Below are 21,631 nucleotides of genomic sequence, written 5' to 3'. Positions count from 1 at the left end.
ATTTTAAAAGTTCTTAAAGCATGGGTGGAAAACAAGCTGGAAGATCCCAAATCCAACAAACTACATGCATGCAGTTAAGTGTCGTACTTTAACCCTGGTAGGCAGCTAAGCCCACATAGCCACTCAGATGCTTTTCCTACAGTGGGACTGGAAAGACAGTTGTAAAAGTGAGAAAACTTGTGGCTGGAGATAAAGACAGTTTAATAGGTAAAGGCTATATTAGGCTTGTCCATGAGTCAAAACTTTTCATATATATATTAAAAAAAAATCTATGGACATAAACTTGTGCACTTTAAAACTATATATTGATGTAGGTAGGGGTAGTTTGACCTGTTTTGGCTTTGGAGGTCCAGTTTTCAACACATGCTTTACTACTTGGGCAAACATAGGCTCTTCTGGGTAAGCCCACCACTCCAACCATGTCCTCTGGTACCTGCTGCAGAGCTGGAACCTGGAGGTGAGGGCAGGATAGAAAGGCTTCTGTTGCCCAGCCCCGGTTGTCACATGGGAAGTGAGAACACTGGCAGTTTTCTGTGCTCAAAAATATGTTCTGTGAATTGGGGAGGAAGTCTTAAACTGAGTGAAAACACCTTTCATACAGAATTTGACCTGTTAAATGCCAATTAGACTTTATCGGTATAGAGCTGTTACTAAAGTTTCTCTCTCTTTTGTTCTTGTCTTTTAAACAAAACATGCTTATTGGTCGAAATTGTTCTTTAGGGTATTGAGTTTATGATAAATATGCTTGAAATGAATTCTCTTACACATTAACATCAATGCTGCAAATGGCCAACGTTTAAAGCAGCTCTGATGTTTCAGATGTGCTGCTGATGAAGTTTTACTGCTGTGTGCTTCAAATTAAAAAATGAATTGGTTCTTGCAGACCCAGTAGTTTTTATTTTTGTAATGTCTGCAGTAAAGTGAAATCTGGTATATTGCCGCTGCTTTATCAAAATAGGGAGAACTGTTTCCCAGACATCCACTACTGCTCAGAGATGGACATTTGCACAGGAAAGCTTATTTTTTTCCAGTCCCCTGTTGGGAAAAATCAATATGTTACAAGTCAAGAACTCTTTAGGGCTTGTTTAGGTATTGGTTACCTAGATTATGTCTTTCATTTCACAGTGACTAGTTTTGATGTGTAATGTTACTAAAGGAAACGGTGGGGTGTTTCTTCAAAATCTTCATTGTAAACAGAACTTGGATCCTTGACCAATCTTATCAGGTGCTGGTGCATGGGAAAGTCTCTGCAAGCTGACAGCTTCTGTAAGATAATTTGTATTTTATTGGGACCTGTGAATAACAGTGTGCTTGAGTTAAAGAATGATAGGTGGAGTATTCCTCTGTTCCTTTTTGTCCATATTTTCAGAGATTAGTTGCCTATTCTTTAATACCTGTCTTCACTAGTCATTGCACAGGTGAAGTGTCTGAATAATATGGATCAGGAAATACTTAAAAAAAAAATTGAAGAATTAATATGTGGAAGAAAGGAAAGAATGATGCAGGGGCTTGAGAAATATGTATGATTAGTTTATACAGGGCATTCTGTACAATGTGGAGATGGATATGAAGGAGCATATTTGTAAGCTCTTATAAGCTGGAGGGGATGCTGGCTTTGCAGAGCGTGTCACAGTACTGAAGGATCTCCCCAGCTTATTCAGTGGAATGGTGACTCACTGTTACCTCATTTTTCCATTGTTTTCTGATTAATCTAGCTTCATCCAAGGAAGATGATGACAGCCATGAAAATGTAGCTGTTTGTGAAGAGGCAGCAAGAATCCTCACAGTTGCAGTTTTATTTTGGGTGTTCCATCTCAGAATTTAAGTAGCTGGGGTTTCCTGGAAAGATTGGTCTGCTCTGTGCTCTAGGGAGGGCATTGGCCCTGACTTTGGTTTTGGATATGATTATGTTCCTCTGTGGACTGTGGCACACTGACAGATTTCTTTCCTCCATGAATTTTATAGGATGGAGATTTTGTTGCCTTTTGAGATAATAAGACACAATCAGAGGTAGAATTTTGTTAGCTATCTTAAACTAAACATTTAAGTTAGTTAATGTTTTCTTCTTGTGGTTTGTATTCAAGAGTATTTGCCATAATTCTCCTTTATATATTTGTACACTGGAAACATTCTCAACCTCAAATACAAGATGAGATCATGACCCTTGGGAGCTGTTGCAATCAGATCTGTATTGATGATGATGAAGTGAAGTAAAACTGGCTGACTTGTTCTTTTTGGAGACAGTGCAGACCTTTCAATTTTAACAAGTTATTCAAGGAGTGGGCCTTTTCTACAGTCTTGTGAAATACCTTCTGAACAACATTGGTAGAAAGTTTCTTAGGCTAATTTTTTTCTTTTAAGTTTTTTGTCTTCATTAGCCATTACACTAGTTTAAAAATCTGCTTAGAGAGAATACAGATTTCTGTTTTGTTGTATTGGATTCTGCCTTTGGTGGTAAAGGAACTAGAGTTCTTAGACCAAATAAAGTGTTGTTGATAGAAACCTTCTTGTTTGTACTGTTTGACCATCCAAAATAGCAAAATCATGCTTGCTTAAAACTAAATTTAAACTAATTTGAGACATGGCATTAAACTAATTTTTGTGGTCCAAGTAGCCATGGCACCAGTTAATGAAAAACTTGAAAGAAATCCTTGGAAAACTCTTGAAATCTAATTGATGTTACTACTTCAGATTTCATGCTTATGCTTCCAGGTGGAATTCAGTGTTTGCTTTTCTACTGAACTCCAGTGATATCTAATTAACTTGTTGAAGTTCCCAATGATGGTGGTGTTTGAGAATTGTACATCTTCTACCATGAAATGCCTGTGCATAATTGCCCTTTGCATAGGCTTTTAAATTCACATCAAATTTCATATTTTTAGATGAAAGGATTTCAGGTGCTTTTTTATGTAAATTTTTTACATTAACTCTTATAAGACAACTGAGAAGTAGGCCTGTCTCTGTGAATCTCTGTTTTCTCAGGTGTTGGAGGTATTTTGTAAGCTCGTGGTTTCTCTGAGGTTTCTGTATGACAGAATTGAATCTGATCAATGTCTTGTTAATTTTCCTCTGTGGTGTCTTGCTGAACCCTGAGCAGCCCAAGGTCCTTATGCTCGTTTTCCCCCCCAGAGGCCACAGCTTCAGCTTCTGCTTTGAGAGTGGTGGTGGTCGATTCTGCGTGATCCTGGGCTTAGGTGTTTTGTCACAGATGAACTTCCATGTGCTGTCATTCCTGTTAAAATGAACAGGCATTACTACTGTCTAATTCTGCAACTGACTTAAACCAAAACAAAATCCACCATTATGGAAAGGAAGATATTTTACTCATCTATAGAAATACTGTTTCTCATGAAATTGTGCATATGAGGTTCTCATGGTGTCTTACAGGTCATCTTATGCCAGTTAGTAAAACATCTAGGAGTCATATACATGGAGTCCTCCAGGATTGGAGAGAGACTGCTGTCCTCTTTACATCTGTAGCTGCCTAATGTGTACAAAATGGGGCTTTTGTTGTCTCTGGGGTTCTAATAATCAGATAAGCTAAAGCTTTCATTTTGCAGTAAGGTCTTAGGTCTCTGTACCCATCAAAGAAGGTTTTTGTTAAATGGACACATAGGGTTTCACCCCTATGCCCTCACTCTTTGCTTCAACTTGCTGTATAAAACTAGAAACGTGTCTTGGCTCTCTTGAAATGGCTGTGGAGAAACTAAAAAAGACAAATTTGATTGAATAATTTGTTCTAGTAAACTGTGGAGAAGCCCCCTTGAAGGGTCACCTATGTATTGTACCAGGCACTGTAAGGTGTTACTTGGCCTGAGTTCTAGATGCAGGCTGTCAGAATTAGACACAGGTGGTGTTACACCTGTTTCCAATTTGTACTTAGGTAACATCTTCTACTATGACTTTTCCATAGTGTCAAAAATGAAAGTACAGAGAAGTAAGACACATATTTCAACCACTTCATGGTTCTTTCTGTAGAACCCCGTTAGTATCTGCCATAAATGAGGTTATAATGCATTGGTGGGGAAAGGAAAGCGACCACCAAAAATCCTTTTTGATTGTGTTTTTCCTTGGCTATGCTGTATCCATATGACAAATCTTTTTTTACCAGGCAAATCAACAGGCTGGGAAGATGGTGGCTGGGGAGCCTGGGATGAAGCAGAATTACAAGAACCTGTAAGTTTATATCTATATCTAATCGAGTTTTCATTGCTATCTTGCTTACTCTAAAAGAGTTTTCCACTTGTTTGTGTGTTGCTTTTTCTCTTACGTAGTTATCACCTGGGCAAGAAGGGTCTTGACCAGTGGTTTAAATGTGGCTATTTGTTTGTCCCTTGCTCCTGTAATTGTTTCTAAATATAGCTTGGATGTTATCTATTGTTGTAATTATTCCTATTATTGTATTCTATAGGTTTTTTTTCTCACTAGAGTATACATACATCTTTCTGTGCTGCTGCAGCTGGGAGCATCTTTTTTGTCCTATAGCTAGCCACAGGCAGTAGGGCATGGCAGTGAAGTTATAGTAATCTACCAGGTATCAAAATAAATTAAAAACTCCTAAATCCTGAACCACTGACAGAGGTGTCTTTCTGATAATCGCATAGTACTGCTTTTATGTTGTGTGGCTGTTGTCACAAGAGGGGTCAAATTCTAGTTGCAGGATGGGGCAGCACAGTTGCTTTTTAAAGGGAGGGAAACATCCCTCTGCCCAACTAGTTCACCTAAGAATAACGCAGCCAGTCTGTAATTGTTGGTAAGAATGAGGCTTCTAGTTGACTTGAATAAGATGTTAGGGAAGCTGTGTGTGTAGAAATTGTCTGCATCTGAATGAGTCATCTGAACAGAATTGCTTGATTAATTCTATGTTAGAGAAAGCGTAGAATGAGGAATCCAGACCTCACTTTGTCAACAAAACTCTCTTATCTGCTTTCTTTATCTCAATATGCAGGAATTGTGCCCGAGCAGTTGGGCAGAATCCTTGTAACTACTTACCTCAGCAGGGAAACAGATTTTTCAGCTGTGATGACAAGTTGAAATGAGCACGGTGTCTTGCAGGGATGAATCACTAATGCTGATGTCAGGGAATGACAAGCGTGAGAAGTTTTAAAGGGGACTAGTATTCAGCTCCACTATAATTGCCATGAAATGAATGTGTTTCTCAGGCCCCATCTTTGTTAAGTGTGCTGTAATGTTTATAACTTCCTTAATGAGGACAAAAATTGCTATATTTTCTACTTAAGTTTTAATTTGAAAGAACCATCATGTATTGCTAAATTGAAATTGTCTTAGTTTTCTCTCTTTTCTTTAAAATGTCAAACTCTTCTGCCAGGTGGATCATACCCTTCTTGTCAAAGAACCTCTTTCTCCTGCGCTTACATGTTTCCCTCCAAAATTGCTAGTGGTTCCAGGTCAAACTCTTCAGAAAGAAAAACGTGTCATCCACAGCAAACAGGTTGTTCTTTGTACGAGCATAGAAATACATGAGTCTGTATGTCTGAACACACACCAAAATGAGTGCATCAGTCTAGCACAGAGTTGAGAATTATTAGTATAATATAATAATTAATTCCCATGTTTAATCTTTTAACTGTTCATTGATTTGCATGACAGTTGGTGTAAAACTTGGGGTTTTTTTCTTGGAATTACTCGAATCACCTGGACAAGTATCTATTTCATGGAACACAGCAACTTTTGAGAAGACATTGAAAATTAAAAGAAAGGGGGAAAAGTTTTCTTCAGTAAGGTTTCTCTTTATGTAACTGATTAGCCATTTTGTAGGGATGATTATGTTGAAATCTTAAGTGCTGATTTTAATAATTCTGTCTTTCACCTTTTAAAGTAGTTTCTTTTGCAAGTTCATTGCTTGTATTGTTTTAACCCTTAGCTTATTTTTGTCACTAGTATAAGATGGCCATATTTTGTCTTTAGATTTCAAGTTCGTTGTTTATGCATACAGATAATTTTATTTAACTTCTTTGTCTGAAATAAAATTCTAATTCCTTTTAATTTTAAAACAAACCTTTCATTTCTGTTGCTTTTTCCTCGGTTTGAAAAGTATTACATTAAAAATTAGTACAAGGCTTTTCTTTGGGTTTTGGCTATGTGTTTTGCACATGATACATTTATCATTTACCTCTGTCATGAGAAGTTAAAGTTGTAATGAGTATCCCAGGCAACTTCATCACCTTTTTGTAAAGTCTTGAAAAATGCCAGTAATTAGGAGAAAAATGTTACAGAACTTAGCATCCCTCAACAGACAAAAATGATATAAAAATTGGTTGTTGTCTTGCATAAATCAAGAGATAGTGTGGACAAAGATAGTTAGCAGAATGTTTGTAGTGTGCTAATCTAGACCTCATGGTGGATATACAGGGTATTCTTATGTGCACAAAGTGACTGTTTTCCTTAGGAAAGAAAATAAATACAAGTGAATAGCTGATGAAGAGTATGATATGCAAATTCTTCTACAGTTGTGCTGTGTGTTGTTTGTTTGTGTTGTGGTTAGTTTGGTGTGTTTTCTTCTTCTTCTGGAAGGAAATGTGTATATTTTCAAGTAAGTGCAACTTTATTACAATAGAGTAAGTCACACAGATCAGAAAATGATTACGCTGAAGTTGTTGGGTTTTTGTTTTGGTCTGGTTTGGGTTTTTTTTGTTTTGTTTTTGGTTTTTTGTTGTTTGTGTGTGTTTGGTTTTTTTCTTTCCATTTGTGCATAACTGCTTTGAGATACTAGAGGATGGAGTAATATTTTGGAGGGGTGGGAGGAGAGGTAGCATTGTGTAGGTGGCTATGGAAGTGGGAACTGGGGACAAGAGAAGGTGTTTGTATTGCTGTGATCAGGGTAAAAGGATGGAGCCAAGAAAGCAGGGGTAGCATCTCTGAGAGACCATGCAGCAGCCTGCTCAGAACCTGTTAGCTACTTGCTGCCTTTGCACTATGGTTAGCAGGAGCTACCTTGGTTGTTCTGCAACCAAATATTTGGCTTGTTGTTCTAAGGCAAAAAGATGCAATCTTTTTGCTTTTTTTATATAACGATGGTATCTAAGTCTTTATGTACCCATCATTAAACTCTTAAAACTTGACACTTCGTCGTTTGAATTTGTTTCTTTGTAATGTTCCTTGGTGTGGAAAGGCATCTGGTACCTATTGGTTGTTACCATGAAGCTTTAGTGTGAATGCCAGCTTAGTTACTTTCTTCATATGTGAATATATTTACTTAGTGCTGGTCCGTGTATGAACTGGGATAAATTGTTCATTTTGAGTATGCGTTGTAATGAGAATGACTAAAGAGATTCTTTCCAATCCTTAATCAATAATAATAAAAAAACTTTAAGTCTCATTCTTCTAGTTCCTCTTTGAAAGAGGATTTTGAGGAGTAAAGTTAGTGATGAGCACTTCTTTGTTTTCTGTTTTGTAAATGCACAGATAGAATTAGTGCATGGTTGATGCATTTCTCATGGCTTTTCATGCAAGTTGGAACTCTAGTGTCTTGCCAAGTAACAGTCCATTCAGTGCTGGTGTTGAATGCAAGTCAAGTTGTTGTCATGAATCTTGCAAGTTCTGCTATGTTTAGAAATTGTTGTATACATTGACTAAAGCTTTACCTGTAGGAAGAAGAGGAATCTAACTCCAAGAACCAGAGAAATTACTGGCTTCAGGACTGTGTGTTGTCCTTGTCACCAACAAATGACCTGATGGTAATAGCTAATGAACAGAAAGCAGTCTTTTTAGTGCGTAAGTATACGTTCTCTTAAGTATATATACTAGTATGCTTAATTGTAATTAGGACAAGATTTGTTTCTCCCACATCCATCTGCTCCCCCCAAGTCATATCTTCAAGGATTTTTTTTTAGTACACATGTTGCATTTTCTAGATGCTGGTTGGCAATTAAGTTCTTTTGTCTTTACTTCTCAGCTCTATTTTGATCTGAGAAAACCATTTTATCTTGTATAATTAATATATACTATACCTGGCTGTTTGAGATGCTCAGAGATATTGATATTAATTTTGCTCAATAAGGAAAAGGAAACTTTGTATTAATTTTATCCATTAAGAAATACTTGACCTTATTTTTCTTTTTTTTCTTGAAAAAAAATGTGCCAGCTAAGCTAGTCACTTGGCAGAGGCAGTACTGAGGTGGATTGTTCTTGAGATTTCCACATTTGATAGAAAATTGTTCCCCATTTTGAAGAATGTGCGCCATTATATTTTACCCTAAAATGTTTACACAAAAATGTGTATTCCAAAAGCAATGCATGCTAGTTGCTAATTTTTCAGCAAAAATGAAAAGGTAGCAGTGTTCCTTGGAAAGTTCTCATTGTCAGATTTAATGTAGGATTCCCATGTCCTTCTTGGTGGTTAAAAATAAAATTGCCTATTTGTTTAAGCTCATCTTCAGTAATTTTCCCAGAAGCAGTTTTCTCTTGCTTAATACTTTTCTCCTAAGGATCCTTGTTTAATTAATTGAACCTTTAAAAATCTGATGAAGTAGATATTACTGTATAAATCTTTTTAAATGAAACTAGGCATTTCAGAATTTTAGTAGCATGTTGTTCCACGTAAATTTCTAAGAAAAGAGTTCTTTAGAAAAGTCACTGAAAATGTAGTAGTATTTTTATGGTCTTCAAGGTTTGTAATTGGTACTTAATTGAAGTATGGTAGGATGCATTGCACAAAAGAGAAGGATTAGGAATAGGACTAAATCTGTGAGATGCAAAACATACATAGATGTTTTATACATGGTGTCTTTATTCCTAACTGCAGCTAAATGGAAGCACAGTGACAAGGGAAAAGAGGAAATGCAATATGCTGTTGGCTGGAGCGGCTCTCTGAATGTTGAAGAAGGGTAGGTGTTGATATGCAGCTGTGATTAAAATGTCGTTTTCACATTTAATAATTAGTAGTAAATATTTGTACTCTTTTTCTTTGGTTGTACTTTCATTCAAGTGCATTCATGGTCTTATGCATTTTAAGGTTGAAATCAGAAATGGAATAACCAGGGTGATCAGAAACATTGTCTGCAAAGGTCATTCTTCATGCATAATGTAGTATCTCAGGACAAGTTCATACAAATTAGCCAAAGTACTTTCTATGCAAATCAGTGTATTTGTATGTAACTTAGACATTTTAATAGATTTACTTATCATGCTGCTTATAAGTTCCTGTTATCGAAGGAAAAAAAAGTATCATTTTTGAAAAATCCACTTTTATAGTAGAGATGAAATTTTGTGAAGGGATGTTGCAACCAAAAATGTATGAAGTTGTTTTAGAAATACTTCTCTTCATCTTCAAAACCTCAAGCAAATATAAAGTAATGTCTCTGATCAAGGAATGGTTTTGAGCTCCAAGGCATTTAGTGGACTTGGAAAATTTGCTTTGGTCACACATTTGCTGTTTATACAATATTTCTGCTTGCTATGCCTTCGATAACCAGGCAGACTTTTCTCGAGTGTCCCATATGGAAGAAGATTTTGCATTTTGCTAGGGAGTTTGCAACCTCGAGTTGCTGTCTGCCTTTGAACATGTTCCCTATTCGGTTCAACCTTCTGTTATGCTGCAGGAGGCGTTGACTTAATCAGCCTCTCTCCAATCTGTAAAAATCATAATCCTTTTTCATAAATCTGCTGCTGTCACACATTTGAACTGTTTTACGTGCATCTCTTTTTTTCCCCCATACTACCACTGAAATTACCCTGTCATCTTTTATTAAAAAAAGGAAAAGAAATTCTGTTTGGGGATGTATTTCTTACTGCTGGTACAGCCCCACGAGACACTATCCTACGGAACAGGTAGCTTTGCTCAGATAGACACGGTTATATTCACTACATCTTGATTTAAGGTTTGCAGGTGTTTCTTGTAGGTGAAGGTTTTATTTCTGTGGAACTGTAAATATGTCAATTGGTGTCAGATTGGCAAAAGACTTTTTTTTGTTTTTCTTCTTTTTGCCCAAAGTTGCCTTCAGCTGATAATATTCTGTGGTGGCTAATCTTTGCTATTGGAAGATGAGATTTCACTGAGATACTTAGCATTGCTTTGAAGTTGTAATCGAATTGCAACTCATGTCAAACTTGTCTTTAAAACGTGCTTTTTCCATAATTGTCTAGCCTGATTATTTAATCACTCCTTGGGTATTGGAGGTGACCTGAAATGCAAATACTCAACGGTACTGTAGGCATTTATACTTTAAGTGCTGTTTGGGATGTTGTTTTGAATTTATATGCTCTTTCATTAAACCTTTTTACTGCCTCTGTTTCCCTAGACAGCGTAAAACTTTCTATTCTGGTAACAGTTAAATGACTTGATTTGAGATAGGGTGGCCTCATCTGCTTGCCTTCTGCATGCTTGGCCTGCCACGCATTAAGCATGCTCAGTTATTGCATTAACTGGAAAGACTGTTAGCTCTTCAAATGCTCTCAAATTATAAAGTAGTGAAATGCAATGGATTGAAAATCTACCTTATTGTGCAATGTATTTCAAAAGTTTATTTTGATAAGTAAGGTTTGGTTTATTTTTTTTGAGTGTTTGTTCTTGGTGTATCTTTATAGCTACATGAGATTTAACTTCAATCTTTACTGAAGAGTACTGGCAAAGTAATCAGTCTGTGAATGATGAAAGACAACATTAAGAAGATTGTAATAAGCACTTGTGCAATCTATTTGGGTGCTCTTGAACTTGTAATTGAAAATGTCTTCAAAATGAAAAGGTTTTTTTCACCTCCTTAGTATAAGTTTGGTAAACTGTGTGCTGCATTAATATATTGTTAAAGTATTAAAATGGTGACTCAGCAATATCTCTTGAGCAAAATTTCAGAACTGGAGAAAAAATATGCTCATTTTATCTTTCTGTTTCTAGTGAATGTGTGAGTAGTGTATTGTGTATCCCGTTGGCAAGTCAGAAGAGGTAAGGATCAATATTCTTATGTGAATACATCTTCAGTCTCCTTACATTACATTATTGTATGTCTGCAGCTTTGAGCAGGATTATGTTTTTAACTTTTAGTATATCTTTGTGAAACAGGAGTTCCACGGGCCGTCCTGACTGGACCTGCATTGTTGTTGGCTTCACCTCTGGCTATGTTCGTTTTTACACCGAAGTGAGTTTCTCGGCATGGCAGGCCTGCAAGCTGGCTGTTTCTTAATAATAATAATAATAATAATAATAATAATAATAATAATAATTCTATAAAACTTGTTTCTGCAGATAGTGCTTTTTGACTTCCTTAAGAAATGAGACAGAAATGTTGATTCTCAATATTCTTTCTCTTCTAGAGTGGCGTTCTGCTTCTTGCCCAGCTTTTAAATGAAGATCCTGTCCTACAGCTTAAGTGCAGAACCTATGAAATTCCCAGGCATCCTGGTGTCACAGAACAGGTTTTGTCAGATTATTTCAAAAGCGAAGTGGCAGTGTTATGGGGTATGGAAGGGAGTCTTCTCTGTGAATCCTCTATGTCCTTTACCAGTTTTTGATGGGTGGACAATTCCTTAGAACAAGATACTCTGGATTTCTTGTTCTAGAAGTATTTATGCCTGTATAGTTTGAGGATTCCGAATTTCTTTTTATTTTTTGGAGCATTTAGTTAGCTCTACAGATTTCATTTTTCTCTGTGATAACCTTGCAAAGGCAGGCTTCATTCATTTCTTGTTTGTTCATGTACGTGCACAAAATACAATAATGTATGGATGAAAGGAGAAAATGCAATAAGCCAAGAGCTGTATGTACTCATTCATAAGAACTTATTTTAATTACTTAATGGAGAAGATAGCTAAAAATTTAGTCAATCTTTATAAGAGATAGTGTTAGGAAACTGCATGCCATTGTGAGTATTTCATGCAGAGCTTAAGCTGTTTAATAGAAAAGCCAGCTTTCTTTCTGTTAGCTGAGTTTACATGCTTTATGAAGAAAACTAATGAAGTTACAGAAGTTTCCAGCTTTGCTTTATAGAAATGCTCAAGTGATTTAGCATGACATTTGGGATCAGTTTTGAAATATAGAAGCATTAAGGAATTTGAGTCTTGAATTTATATCACCAAATTAGCATTTGTGTGCCCAAGTGGTAATTCAGGCACTAATTCAGTTTCAGAATTTGGCTTATAAAATGTTGATACTTGCATTCTAGATAAACCTGTTTTTCTGTGGCCTTCACAAGCTGCTGTAACTTTTGTGTTTTCTCCCTAAGCCATGAAACATATTAAGCAAATGTAAAAGTCATTGAAAGAAGATAAAAATATAAAATTATGTGCCTAAATAACTTTCTTATTCATATATTAGATGGCTTAATACTGAATTTCTGTAGTTTGTCCTTATTCTGTTGCCTGTGGCTTGTTAGAAATTAACTCTATGGATGTAATCCTTGTCTTCCTGTAGTTACTAGTATAAAAAGCCTGAAAAGAGGCTGTTATAACAGTAACAGTGATTTTTGTTTGTTTGTTTTGTCTCCCTTCTCCCATTTTCTTGCGCAGAATGAAGAACTAAGTATCTTGTATCCAGCAGCAATTGTGACAATTGATGGTTTCAGCCTATTTCAGTCCCTTCGTGCATGTCGCAATCAGGTAGCAAGAGGTATGTTTCAGAGGAAATGTTTATTTCTGACTCCGTTAATACTTTAGGTGAGATTGACTTATGTTTGTTAAATATCAAATCAAGGTGGAATTTGGATCTTCCTTGTTTGTCCATCAATATATTGGCACCTGCTGCATACAAGGAAATGTTTCCAGAGCACAAGTTGTCTGAGTAGCATTGACTGTCTTGTACATTCTCCCCATAATACTGTATACTGGTTTTAGCTGCGATAGGTTTAATTTTCTTCATAGTATCTGTTAGGGTACTGTGTTTTGGATTTGCGATTAAAACAGTGTTGACAACACACGGATGTTGTAGCTATTGCTCAGGGGTGCTTACACAGCATTGAGGCTTTTTCTGTTTCTCACACTGCCTCACCAGCGAGCAGGCTGGGGGTTCACCACAAGCTGGGAGGGGAGACAGCTGGGATGGCTGACCCCAACTGACCAAAAAGATATCTCACACCATATGATGTCGTGCCTGGTGATAAAAGCTGGGAGGAGAGGAGGAAGAAGGGTGGAATATTCAGGGTTCTGGCATTTGACTTCCCAAGTAACTGGTGTGCGTGATGGAGCCCTGCTTTCCTGGAAACAGCTCAACTGCCTGCTGATGGGAAGCAATGAATGAATTCCTTGTTTTGCTTTGCTGACATGCAGAGCTTTTGCTTTACCTTGTAAACTGTGTTTATCTCAACCCACAAGTTTTCTCACTTTAATTCTTCCAGTTCTCTTCCCCATCTCAGTAGGAGGGAGTGAGCAGCTGTATGGTGCTTAGCTGCCCATGGAGGTTAACCCACAGCATACTGCTAAGCTGCTTCTTAGCGTGTCAGGATGGTGATTTTACTGTCATTGAAATGCTTTTCTTACCAGTAAGGATGTTCTGGGAAGTGATAATGCTGTGATGATGATGCCTGTAATGGTCACTGCTCTTTGTGTTAATGTCTAAGAGCTTTTAATACCTGGTTTGATTGTGCAGCCTTTGATCCAGTTCCTTTAGTATAATGGCTGCTTATACTCTAATTTGGATACAGGGTCAGTTTTCTGGTGTGAGAAGAGAACTGCATAACAGTACTGTGTGGTAGATTGCGTAAGTGTGGTGCTGTTACTATTCTGCAAGATAAAATATTAAACAGGTGCTGTTGCTGATTTGTTCTCCCAAATTTCTTGATGGTTGTTCTGATTGAACCTCGGATTTGTCAGATTCTTGTTTCATCTACAGCAAGCCACATCAACAATTACGAGGTTGTGTAGGTCGGAAGCACAATGGATTTACCAGCATGACAGCATTAGGAACTGGTGGGACAGCAGCACATTGAAACTAAGTTTGAATCTTAATGTAGAAGGATGAGTGGTAAAGAACTGAGAAATGCTACTGTGGTGAGGCAGCTCTTTTCGGAATCATATGGGCTTAGCCAACAGGAATGGATTGCTCACTTTTTCTTCCAGTTCAGGGTGAAGTGGCATAAAATGAAGCTATGTGGTAGTAAATTCAAAATAAGAAATAGCTGTGGTTTTATACAGTGTGAGGTTAAATTGTGACACATCAGTGGAGAAGGTGGCTCTGGAGGTTTACTGACTGCTTAGAGCTTCCCTCTGTCTGAGAAGGACTTCTCAGAAGCTGGTTTAGAAGAGGCATCAGATATATGTCCTCGTTCTAATATTCTTCCCTAGACATTTGGTTTTAGCTTTGCTCAGATCCTGGTCTGCCATGCTAAATGGATCCCTGGGTCTATCTCATAATGTCTGTTCTTATTCTCTTAATGAAAAGGTAGCATTTCCATCAAATATAAGAGAAGGCAAAACTCCTGTAGATCAGAACTTTAAAACTTTATATATTGTGAATCATGCAACACATACAAAAGGAAACAGACACTATGATGAGAAATATCCATCTATTTTCACAACCAGAACACACTCAACTCTTTCAATAAGAGATCACCATTTGCAGAGAAGCACTTACAGCTAGTTGTAGTATCTGCAACCACAGTGCTGTATCTTCTTTAATTCTTAATTATTTGTATTTGTTGTAATAAGTATTTTGAGGAATTTCAATCACTACCTTAGTTTTGTCACTGTTCTTACCTCATACTGTTACGTACCTGGGGAATGTGCTGACTTTGCAAGTAGTTTGACTGAGGGATTTCCACTTAAACATGCCCAGACCACAGAGACAAATTGTAGTAGCATTTTAAAATTGTACAGAATATTAAACCATGAACGATTAGTAAAACAAAGAACTCTGCAAGAAGAAAATACAGTTGTGATGGAATATCAGGTGCAGTTTTATTCAGTTACTTTTAAAAAACATTTTAATTGCCTTAAGGCAAGTATTTCAAAAGGCCATTTTAGTTCAGCGAGTGTTTAAATGTATGTTGATTTAAAACTAGGTTATTTTTTGGCTTCAGATTGCATCAGGTTTTTTTCCTCTGTTATCCTATTCCTTTGTCTTTGACTCAGTAGGAATTTTTTTTGTTTTATCAACTTTTGTCAGCTGCAGCATCTGGCAATGAGAATGTTCAGCCTCCACCATTAGCTTATAAGAAATGGGGTTTGCAAGATGTGGATACGATTGTTGACCATGCTAGTATTGGTAAGCATTTCTGTTTTAATTTCAAATATATGGCTTAAATGAAACTGAATGTTTTCATGCTGTTAATTTTGGTGTGAGAGCACTTAGTGGTACTGGTTGGATAGAAATTAATAGTGGGAGAAAGCTGTCGTAGTGAATGATCTCATAAACCATCATCAAAAATATATTTCACTTCTAGTCTGATTGAACCTCCCCTCTCCACTTGAGAGGGGAAAGGACGTTACGGCTGTAGCTGTCTTGTCCTCTCTTGTTTGGTAAGAAGCCGTGAAGAGAGACTAAATTGGATACTGTTATTTCCCTTTCTGCCAGGTTAAACAACTGTCTGGCAGGCAGGTGGAGACTGGTAGGGGTCTTACCTGAATCTACCACATGGAGAAAACTAGAATTTGAGATTACTCCTTTCCAAAAAAGACAAAGTGACTTCTAGGCTCTCAAAGACTTCTGCTCCTTAGGAACTCCCAGGTTCTTGTCAGACAGGCAGATCTGAGGAACAGTAAGCTTCATTTCTTTTCCACCCTTTTCACAAAAGCAGGTAAAAGGTCAGAAGGGGGCTAATGAGGCAGGTGAAGTGAATTCGGTAGATGTGCTTTTACTGATGAACTTTGATTTTTGTTGTGTGTTTTGGGTTTTTTCTTTTTTTTTTTTTTTTAATTCTCTTCTAAACAAACCAATTATGCTTTATAATTAACCTAATTACATTAGATTATTTCACCGTGTTCTTTCGATTTTCTGTGGTTAAAACTGCTTTTCTTCCATCCAGAATGTAGGCTGGTCAGTCAAGAAGGCTGGGATATATTCAGGCTCCTAGAGCAATTGCATGTCTTTGTTCTGAAAGTATAAGACATTCACTTTATAATGTTTTTGTTAGGCATCATGACACTGTCTCCTTTTGATCAAATGAAGACTGCCTCCAATATAGGTGGATATAATGCAGCTATAAAAAACAACCCACCCGCTATGTCTCAGTATGTTACTGTTGGATCCAATCCTTTCACTGGTTTCTTTTTTGCCCTGGAGGTATGTACTATAAAGCTGACTTAACTGAAACTTTAAATAATTAATCCCTCTCTTTTCTTTATGGGTATTTCTGAAGTGTTCTTGTGTTCATTTTATGCTGACATTTCCCCTTCTTCTTGATCTTCTGAGACTGGAATGATTTGGAGTGCAAGTGATAGTACTGTCCACCACAGGTTCCCGCTAATGAGAAATTTTATTTTCTATCTTAAAATGAAGGTGTTAGACAAGTATCTTAAAATTTTTTTCAGTTGTTCATTTATGCTGATTAAGCAACCCAAAGTTTTTTTAAATTTTATTTTAAATTATGTTGAGATTGTGTAAACATGCATCTTATGGATTTTTTTGGAAGCCTTTAATGTACACATGTGGCCTGAGTAAACTGTGGTGATTTCATGTAGTGGAATGACTATTTGTAGAAGAAAACTGCAACTTGATGATAACCTGTAGCACAATTAACATCATCTTCTGTTGTACTGGAGGAGAAGGACGACAATATAGCTGTGTGTTGTGTACATTCAGACCCTATGTGTGCGCTGTCCTTATCAGGACTGAAAGTTGATTGAAAATGCTAGAATCAGAATTTTGATTTGTAACTTGCTTTTCCATTATGCTTATGAAAAAAACTGCTTATGTTGATATTTGCAAGGATGCCAAAGCCATACACCAGCTAACTCTCCATGATAAATCATACACAGGGTTTTTTTAACTTCTGTTGCAGACAAACATACTGAGCTACCAGTGACTTGCAGGAGGATTTTGAAATGGTAAAGAGATGTCAGAATGGCTTTTCTGGGGGCAATGAATTAAAATTTTGCAGAGTCTTAAAGCTATGCTTTCTGAGCTGAAAGTCCATAGGAGGCCTGAAAAACTATTCTGCAGTTGAGTTCAGTGTAAGAACTATTTCTTGGCTTTCTAAACACTTTGTTCCTTCATTTCAGGGTGGCTCACAGCTGACTGTTTCTTGACTTGCTAAACACGTTGTTCCTTTCTTTCAGGGTAGCTCACAGCCGCTGTTGTCTCATGTTGCCTTAGCAGTTGCAAGTAAACTGACTTCTGCATTATTTAATGCTGCCAGGTAATAAAAAAGGAAATGACACAAAATTTTTTTTGTTGTAGTAGCTGCATAATAGTTTGAGGATTTTTAAGACCATTAATATGATTCTCCTAATGTGTTTTTCTGTTGCAAGTGGCTGGCTTGGTTGGAAGAGTAAACATGAAGAAGAACCTGCCCAAAAACAGAAACCAAAAGTTGAACCTGCAACCCCACTGGCAGTGAGGTAAGCTCTACCTACTGTGTCAATTGCTTTAGAGCTCTTGTGCTTTTAGTTATTGGAATTATTTTGAAAGGTGTACAATTGATGAACATGTTTGTTTTTCTTGATGATAATAGTTTGCAGGTCATTTGTTTTAAGCTTTCTTTCATTTCTGTTTATCATTCTGGACTCAGAATGACTCATCTTTTTCTCTTCCAGTGTGTGGGTTCATTGTTACTATAAAAGAACAGTGCGCAGTTTAATGATAGTAGAAATACATCAATAGAAGTCCTGAAGTTTATCACTGAAGTGCTTCAAAGAACCTTCATGAGGTGTTTGCTGCTTATAGTTTAAAGCCCCTCACAAAAACTAGGAGGTATCTTGCTTCCCTGTTGTGAAGAGGGGTGAATAGGCACAACAGGTTGTAGCTTAATGTTATCAAGGAAGCTGATAAAGGCTAAATTCGTGATTGCTTTTCTTGATTTTTTTTAAAGTATTCTCAAGACTATTCAGCAATAAGAGAGCTTATAAAGTAACCCACTGCTCTGAGATCCTTGCCTGACAACACATGACAAGGCAATCACTTATCCTTGTTACTGAACTTTGGTTTTCAGTAGGACTTTAATAGATCTGTGAGATCAGACAGCACAACCTTTTTCATCATTTGCTCTTCATTTTACCCATACCTTATCTTACCTTAAAAAAAAAAAGGAATTTCAGTCCTTATAAGATATTTTGTTTATTATTTCTGAAGAAAAAATAGATACCTAGTATGTTTACTTTTTGTTTGTTTGATTTTTTTTAGATTTGGACTTCCAGATTCCCGTCGTCATGGTGAAAGAATATGTCTTTCTCCTTGTAACACTTTGGCAGCAGTAACAGATGCTTTTGGAAGGGTTATTTTACTGGATGTTACAAGAGGACTTGCAGTCCGGATGTGGAAAGGTATGACAGTGTATATTAGTATAGCAAATAATATTCTTCAAAACAGTGTGGCTTCTTATGTTCAGACTTAGAATTCCAAGTGGTTTTCCATTATTAACACAGACTTTACTACACCGCGTTATTACAAATCAAAGGCAGATGGAATAAAATGTCCATAAGGGTATTGTTGTAGCAATCCCTGAAATTCTGGTATGGCTTATAGAAGAAAACTGTTCTCTTTGGTTTGTATTCAATAGATTTTTAAATTTTTTTTTCCTCACAGACTGTATCCCAACAGAAAGCTTCTGACCAAATAATTTTTTGGGAAGAACTTTAGCTGTGTTCTCCAAGATTCTTTCTCTCAATAAGTTCTAGCATATTTTTAAATTCTGTTGAGGAAAATAAACAGAAGTTTGGAAAATCAGCAACAGGACGTACAACTTGTTAGACTCTTAATTTCACCACGGTGACTGCACAAGAAGAGAGTGCTCAGTCTCTTCTAAACTGAGGTCTTTTGTAAAGTAATGCAGATGTTAAGTTCTCAAATTGTAATTATACCTAATGTTACAACACTTCTTATCTTCTCTATTGAATTAAACTTTTGTAGCTTTTTGTGAGATGGAATGTAAGTTTTAAGACCAGGTAGAATATCTTTAGCTCTTATCTGTCCCCTGCACTACCAATTCAGAAGATTAATGGTCATGAATGTAGTAGCTAATTCAGTGACATAGCGTTATAGAATCATTTTGGTGGCAAGAGACCCTTAGGACCATGGAGTCCAAGCATAATGACATGCTAACAGTGTAACAGCAGAATAATCATGTTTCCTCTGTGCATTCTCCTTCTCTCATATTGCCTATAATATGTGCTCCTTGATATTCTTGGACATTTTTTTTCCTTCATTACTGAGAGCTTGATATTTTCTAGGAAGTGCTGTTAGAGTCCCAAACTTTATTTGGTAGTCGGACACATATTTACAATTTACCAGCTTTTCCCCAGTAAGGCTGCTGAGATATGAAATTGCTTATATTTTTTAAGCAAAACTGTCTGCTGAATGGAATACTTTCAATCCTGCCTTTTCTTGTTAATTGAGTTGTGAATACTTCCAGCCTTGTCAGTATAATATATGTTCTTATAAACTTGTTTTATACATTAGTATTTCACTTGTGGTTTGGAGCCTTCATTTGTACTTGCTGAACCATTACATAGTTTATTGATGTCATTAGAGCATCTCTGCCTTTCTTGTTTAAGAACATTTTATGAGGGAAAGTATTTGTGTTACCCAGAGAGAAGTGAGAGAGAAGATTAATATTTTTATTGGGTTACTAGAGATTGCATTTTAATGCTGAAAATATACTAATAAAAACTTATATCCTATTGAATAGATTATGCAATTTCCTTCCTTAAATCTTTTTTTATTGTTTTGAAAAATGAGAAATCTGGGCATTTACTACAGATCTTTCCTCTCTGAAAAGCTTTTGCATTGGTGTAAAGTCCAGAGCACAGACCTGATGAGTTTGGGTTTTTTGTAGCTTCTCCCGGAAGAACTTGTTTCTTCCCAAAGCTTTGCAGGAGGCTGCATTTGGCTCTGAGGAGTCCTCTGGTGGGCCCAACTCCCAGTAGATAGACCAGGGACAGCAGTGCTGCTGCTGGCCAGAGTTGCGCAGTTTGAGACACAGTTTGCTGCTGGAATAGTACTGAAGCGGGCAGTGATGTCTACTAATCATGTATTAATTTCCGTACATGAAAGAACTTTTGTCTTCTCTTACAAAGGATACCGTGATGCAGAAGTTGGCTGGATACAGACTGTAGAGGACCTCCATGAGAGGGAAACTGAGAAGATGGATTTTTCTCCTTTTGGAAATGCTCAAGGTCCCAGCAGAGTGGCTCAGTTCCTTGTGATCTATGCTCCCAGGAGGGGCATTCTGGAAGTGTGGAGCACGCAGCAGGGGCCTCGGGTTGGAGCCTTCAATGTGGGGAAGTATTGTAGGTAAGGAACAGTTAGCAGGTGGGCACGTGGGCTGTGCTGCTGCAATAAAGCCATTTGTGGATAGTGCCAGTGATAAAAGTGCAAGGTGCTGTCAGAGACTTCTTGCATTGCCCTTGGTGTTTCTACTGAATGCAGCTGCTTTGTTATTTTATAGAAAGAGATTTTGCCATGTTTCATCACTCTACAGTCTTTCCTGATAACCACATTTAGCAGTTGTTAAATGTTAGCTTTATAAAATTTCTCTTCTTTTTATTCAGTGTGTGGAAAGGGAAGTTAGCTCATTTTGTTCCTCACTGTAAAAGCTGTGTTTTTTGTTGGTTTCAGATTGTTGTATCCTGGTTATAAAATAATGGGTCTAAACAATGTTACCAGCCAGGGCTGGCAGCCCCAGACTTACCAGATATGCCTTGTTGATCCGATCTCTAAAAGTGTAAAAACTGTCCATGTACCTTTCCATTTAGCACTGAGGTAAGGAGCTTTTGTGCTCTGTATAACCAAATTAATTTCATTATTGTTTTTGGAAACAATGTTTTATTTAGAGCAATTCTGCTGTTCCTTTTCAAGTTAAATAGTCCTCTGCTAATAATCTTATTGGTTTGTATGCATTAGCTTAATTTTTATTTATGTGATGTTACCTTAAAGTAGCATAAATAATGAAAAAAATATATATTATTTCTGAACAAATCACTTTAGTTCTTGTCACTTATAAAATTAAAATTATTTCCCTTCAGTGATAAGAAGAGTGAGCGAGCAAAGGATATGCATCTAGTGAAGAAGTTAAATGCCTTACTCAAAGCTAAAACCTCAGATCCGGGTAGGTTCTTTTGTATCATTTCTTAAGATTGTATGTTATCACGTGGTTCCAGTATTACGTGTCCTGTAAGTGTACAACCACAGATATGATTGTGGTGCATTTTGAGAGGTGTATGTGCTATGAATTGTGATCTTCAAGTAGATTGTATTTTTTTATAAGCTACCAGATTTAATTTATATTATATGAGGGTCCAGTATAAGCCTTGTCTACCGTGTAAATCTTAACTCTACTTTGAGTGCTTACATAAAAGCTGACCTATTTGCAATCTGTTATGCTGTGTAACAGAATTCAGCATTTGACTCTAGATATCCTCCTTGCTGTAAGTAATGTATATTTCTTAAAAAGACAAGTTTGGAGGACGAGATGCCACTGAACTGTTGTTTTGTTTCATTTTCTCCAAGCTTATTTTGGCAACCTTTTTAGTGTCTTCATCTCTATAGCATGAACCCACATGAATCTTAATTGTGGTTCATGTTGACTTGCTT

The 21,631-nt window shown here is 36.8% G+C and overlaps 1 protein-coding gene across 5 annotated transcripts in view; it reads left to right on the top strand.

Moving 5' to 3' along the window:
- Nucleotides 1-21,631, top strand: part of RAB3GAP2 (RAB3 GTPase activating non-catalytic protein subunit 2) — a 47,991-nt gene that overhangs the window by 6,439 nt on the left and 19,921 nt on the right. For 3 of the 5 annotated variants that reach the window (XR_013921949.1, XM_080341357.1, XM_080341358.1), the window contains exons 2-16: nt 4,112-4,176; nt 7,611-7,734; nt 8,765-8,846; nt 10,853-10,900; nt 11,018-11,093; nt 11,269-11,370; nt 12,460-12,559; nt 15,050-15,148; nt 16,017-16,165; nt 17,161-17,240; nt 17,353-17,442; nt 18,224-18,363; nt 20,116-20,332; nt 20,657-20,800; nt 21,064-21,146. Coding sequence is in view for 2 of the 5 variants with exons in the window: in XM_080341357.1 (XP_080197483.1) it covers nt 4,112-4,176; nt 7,611-7,734; nt 8,765-8,846; nt 10,853-10,900; nt 11,018-11,093; nt 11,269-11,370; nt 12,460-12,559; nt 15,050-15,148; nt 16,017-16,165; nt 17,161-17,240; nt 17,353-17,442; nt 18,224-18,363; nt 20,116-20,332; nt 20,657-20,800; nt 21,064-21,146 (1,599 nt within the window). In the remaining 3 variants the exon portion in view is untranslated. Of the gene's footprint in view, nt 1-4,111; nt 4,177-7,610; nt 7,735-8,764; nt 8,847-10,852; nt 10,901-11,017; nt 11,094-11,268; nt 11,414-12,459; nt 12,560-15,049; nt 15,149-16,016; nt 16,166-17,160; nt 17,241-17,352; nt 17,443-18,223; nt 18,364-20,115; nt 20,333-20,656; nt 20,801-21,063; nt 21,147-21,631 lie in introns of those variants that run through there. The other 2 variants (XR_013921948.1, XR_013921950.1) reach the window with 2 other exon arrangements.

Source organism: Nesoenas mayeri (genome assembly GCF_963082525.1).
Source record: "Nesoenas mayeri genome assembly, chromosome: 3".
Lineage (NCBI taxonomy): Eukaryota > Metazoa > Chordata > Aves > Columbiformes > Columbidae > Nesoenas > Nesoenas mayeri.
The sequence above is the reverse complement of the archived record's forward strand: the minus strand, read 5'-3'. Positions and strand labels throughout refer to the sequence as shown.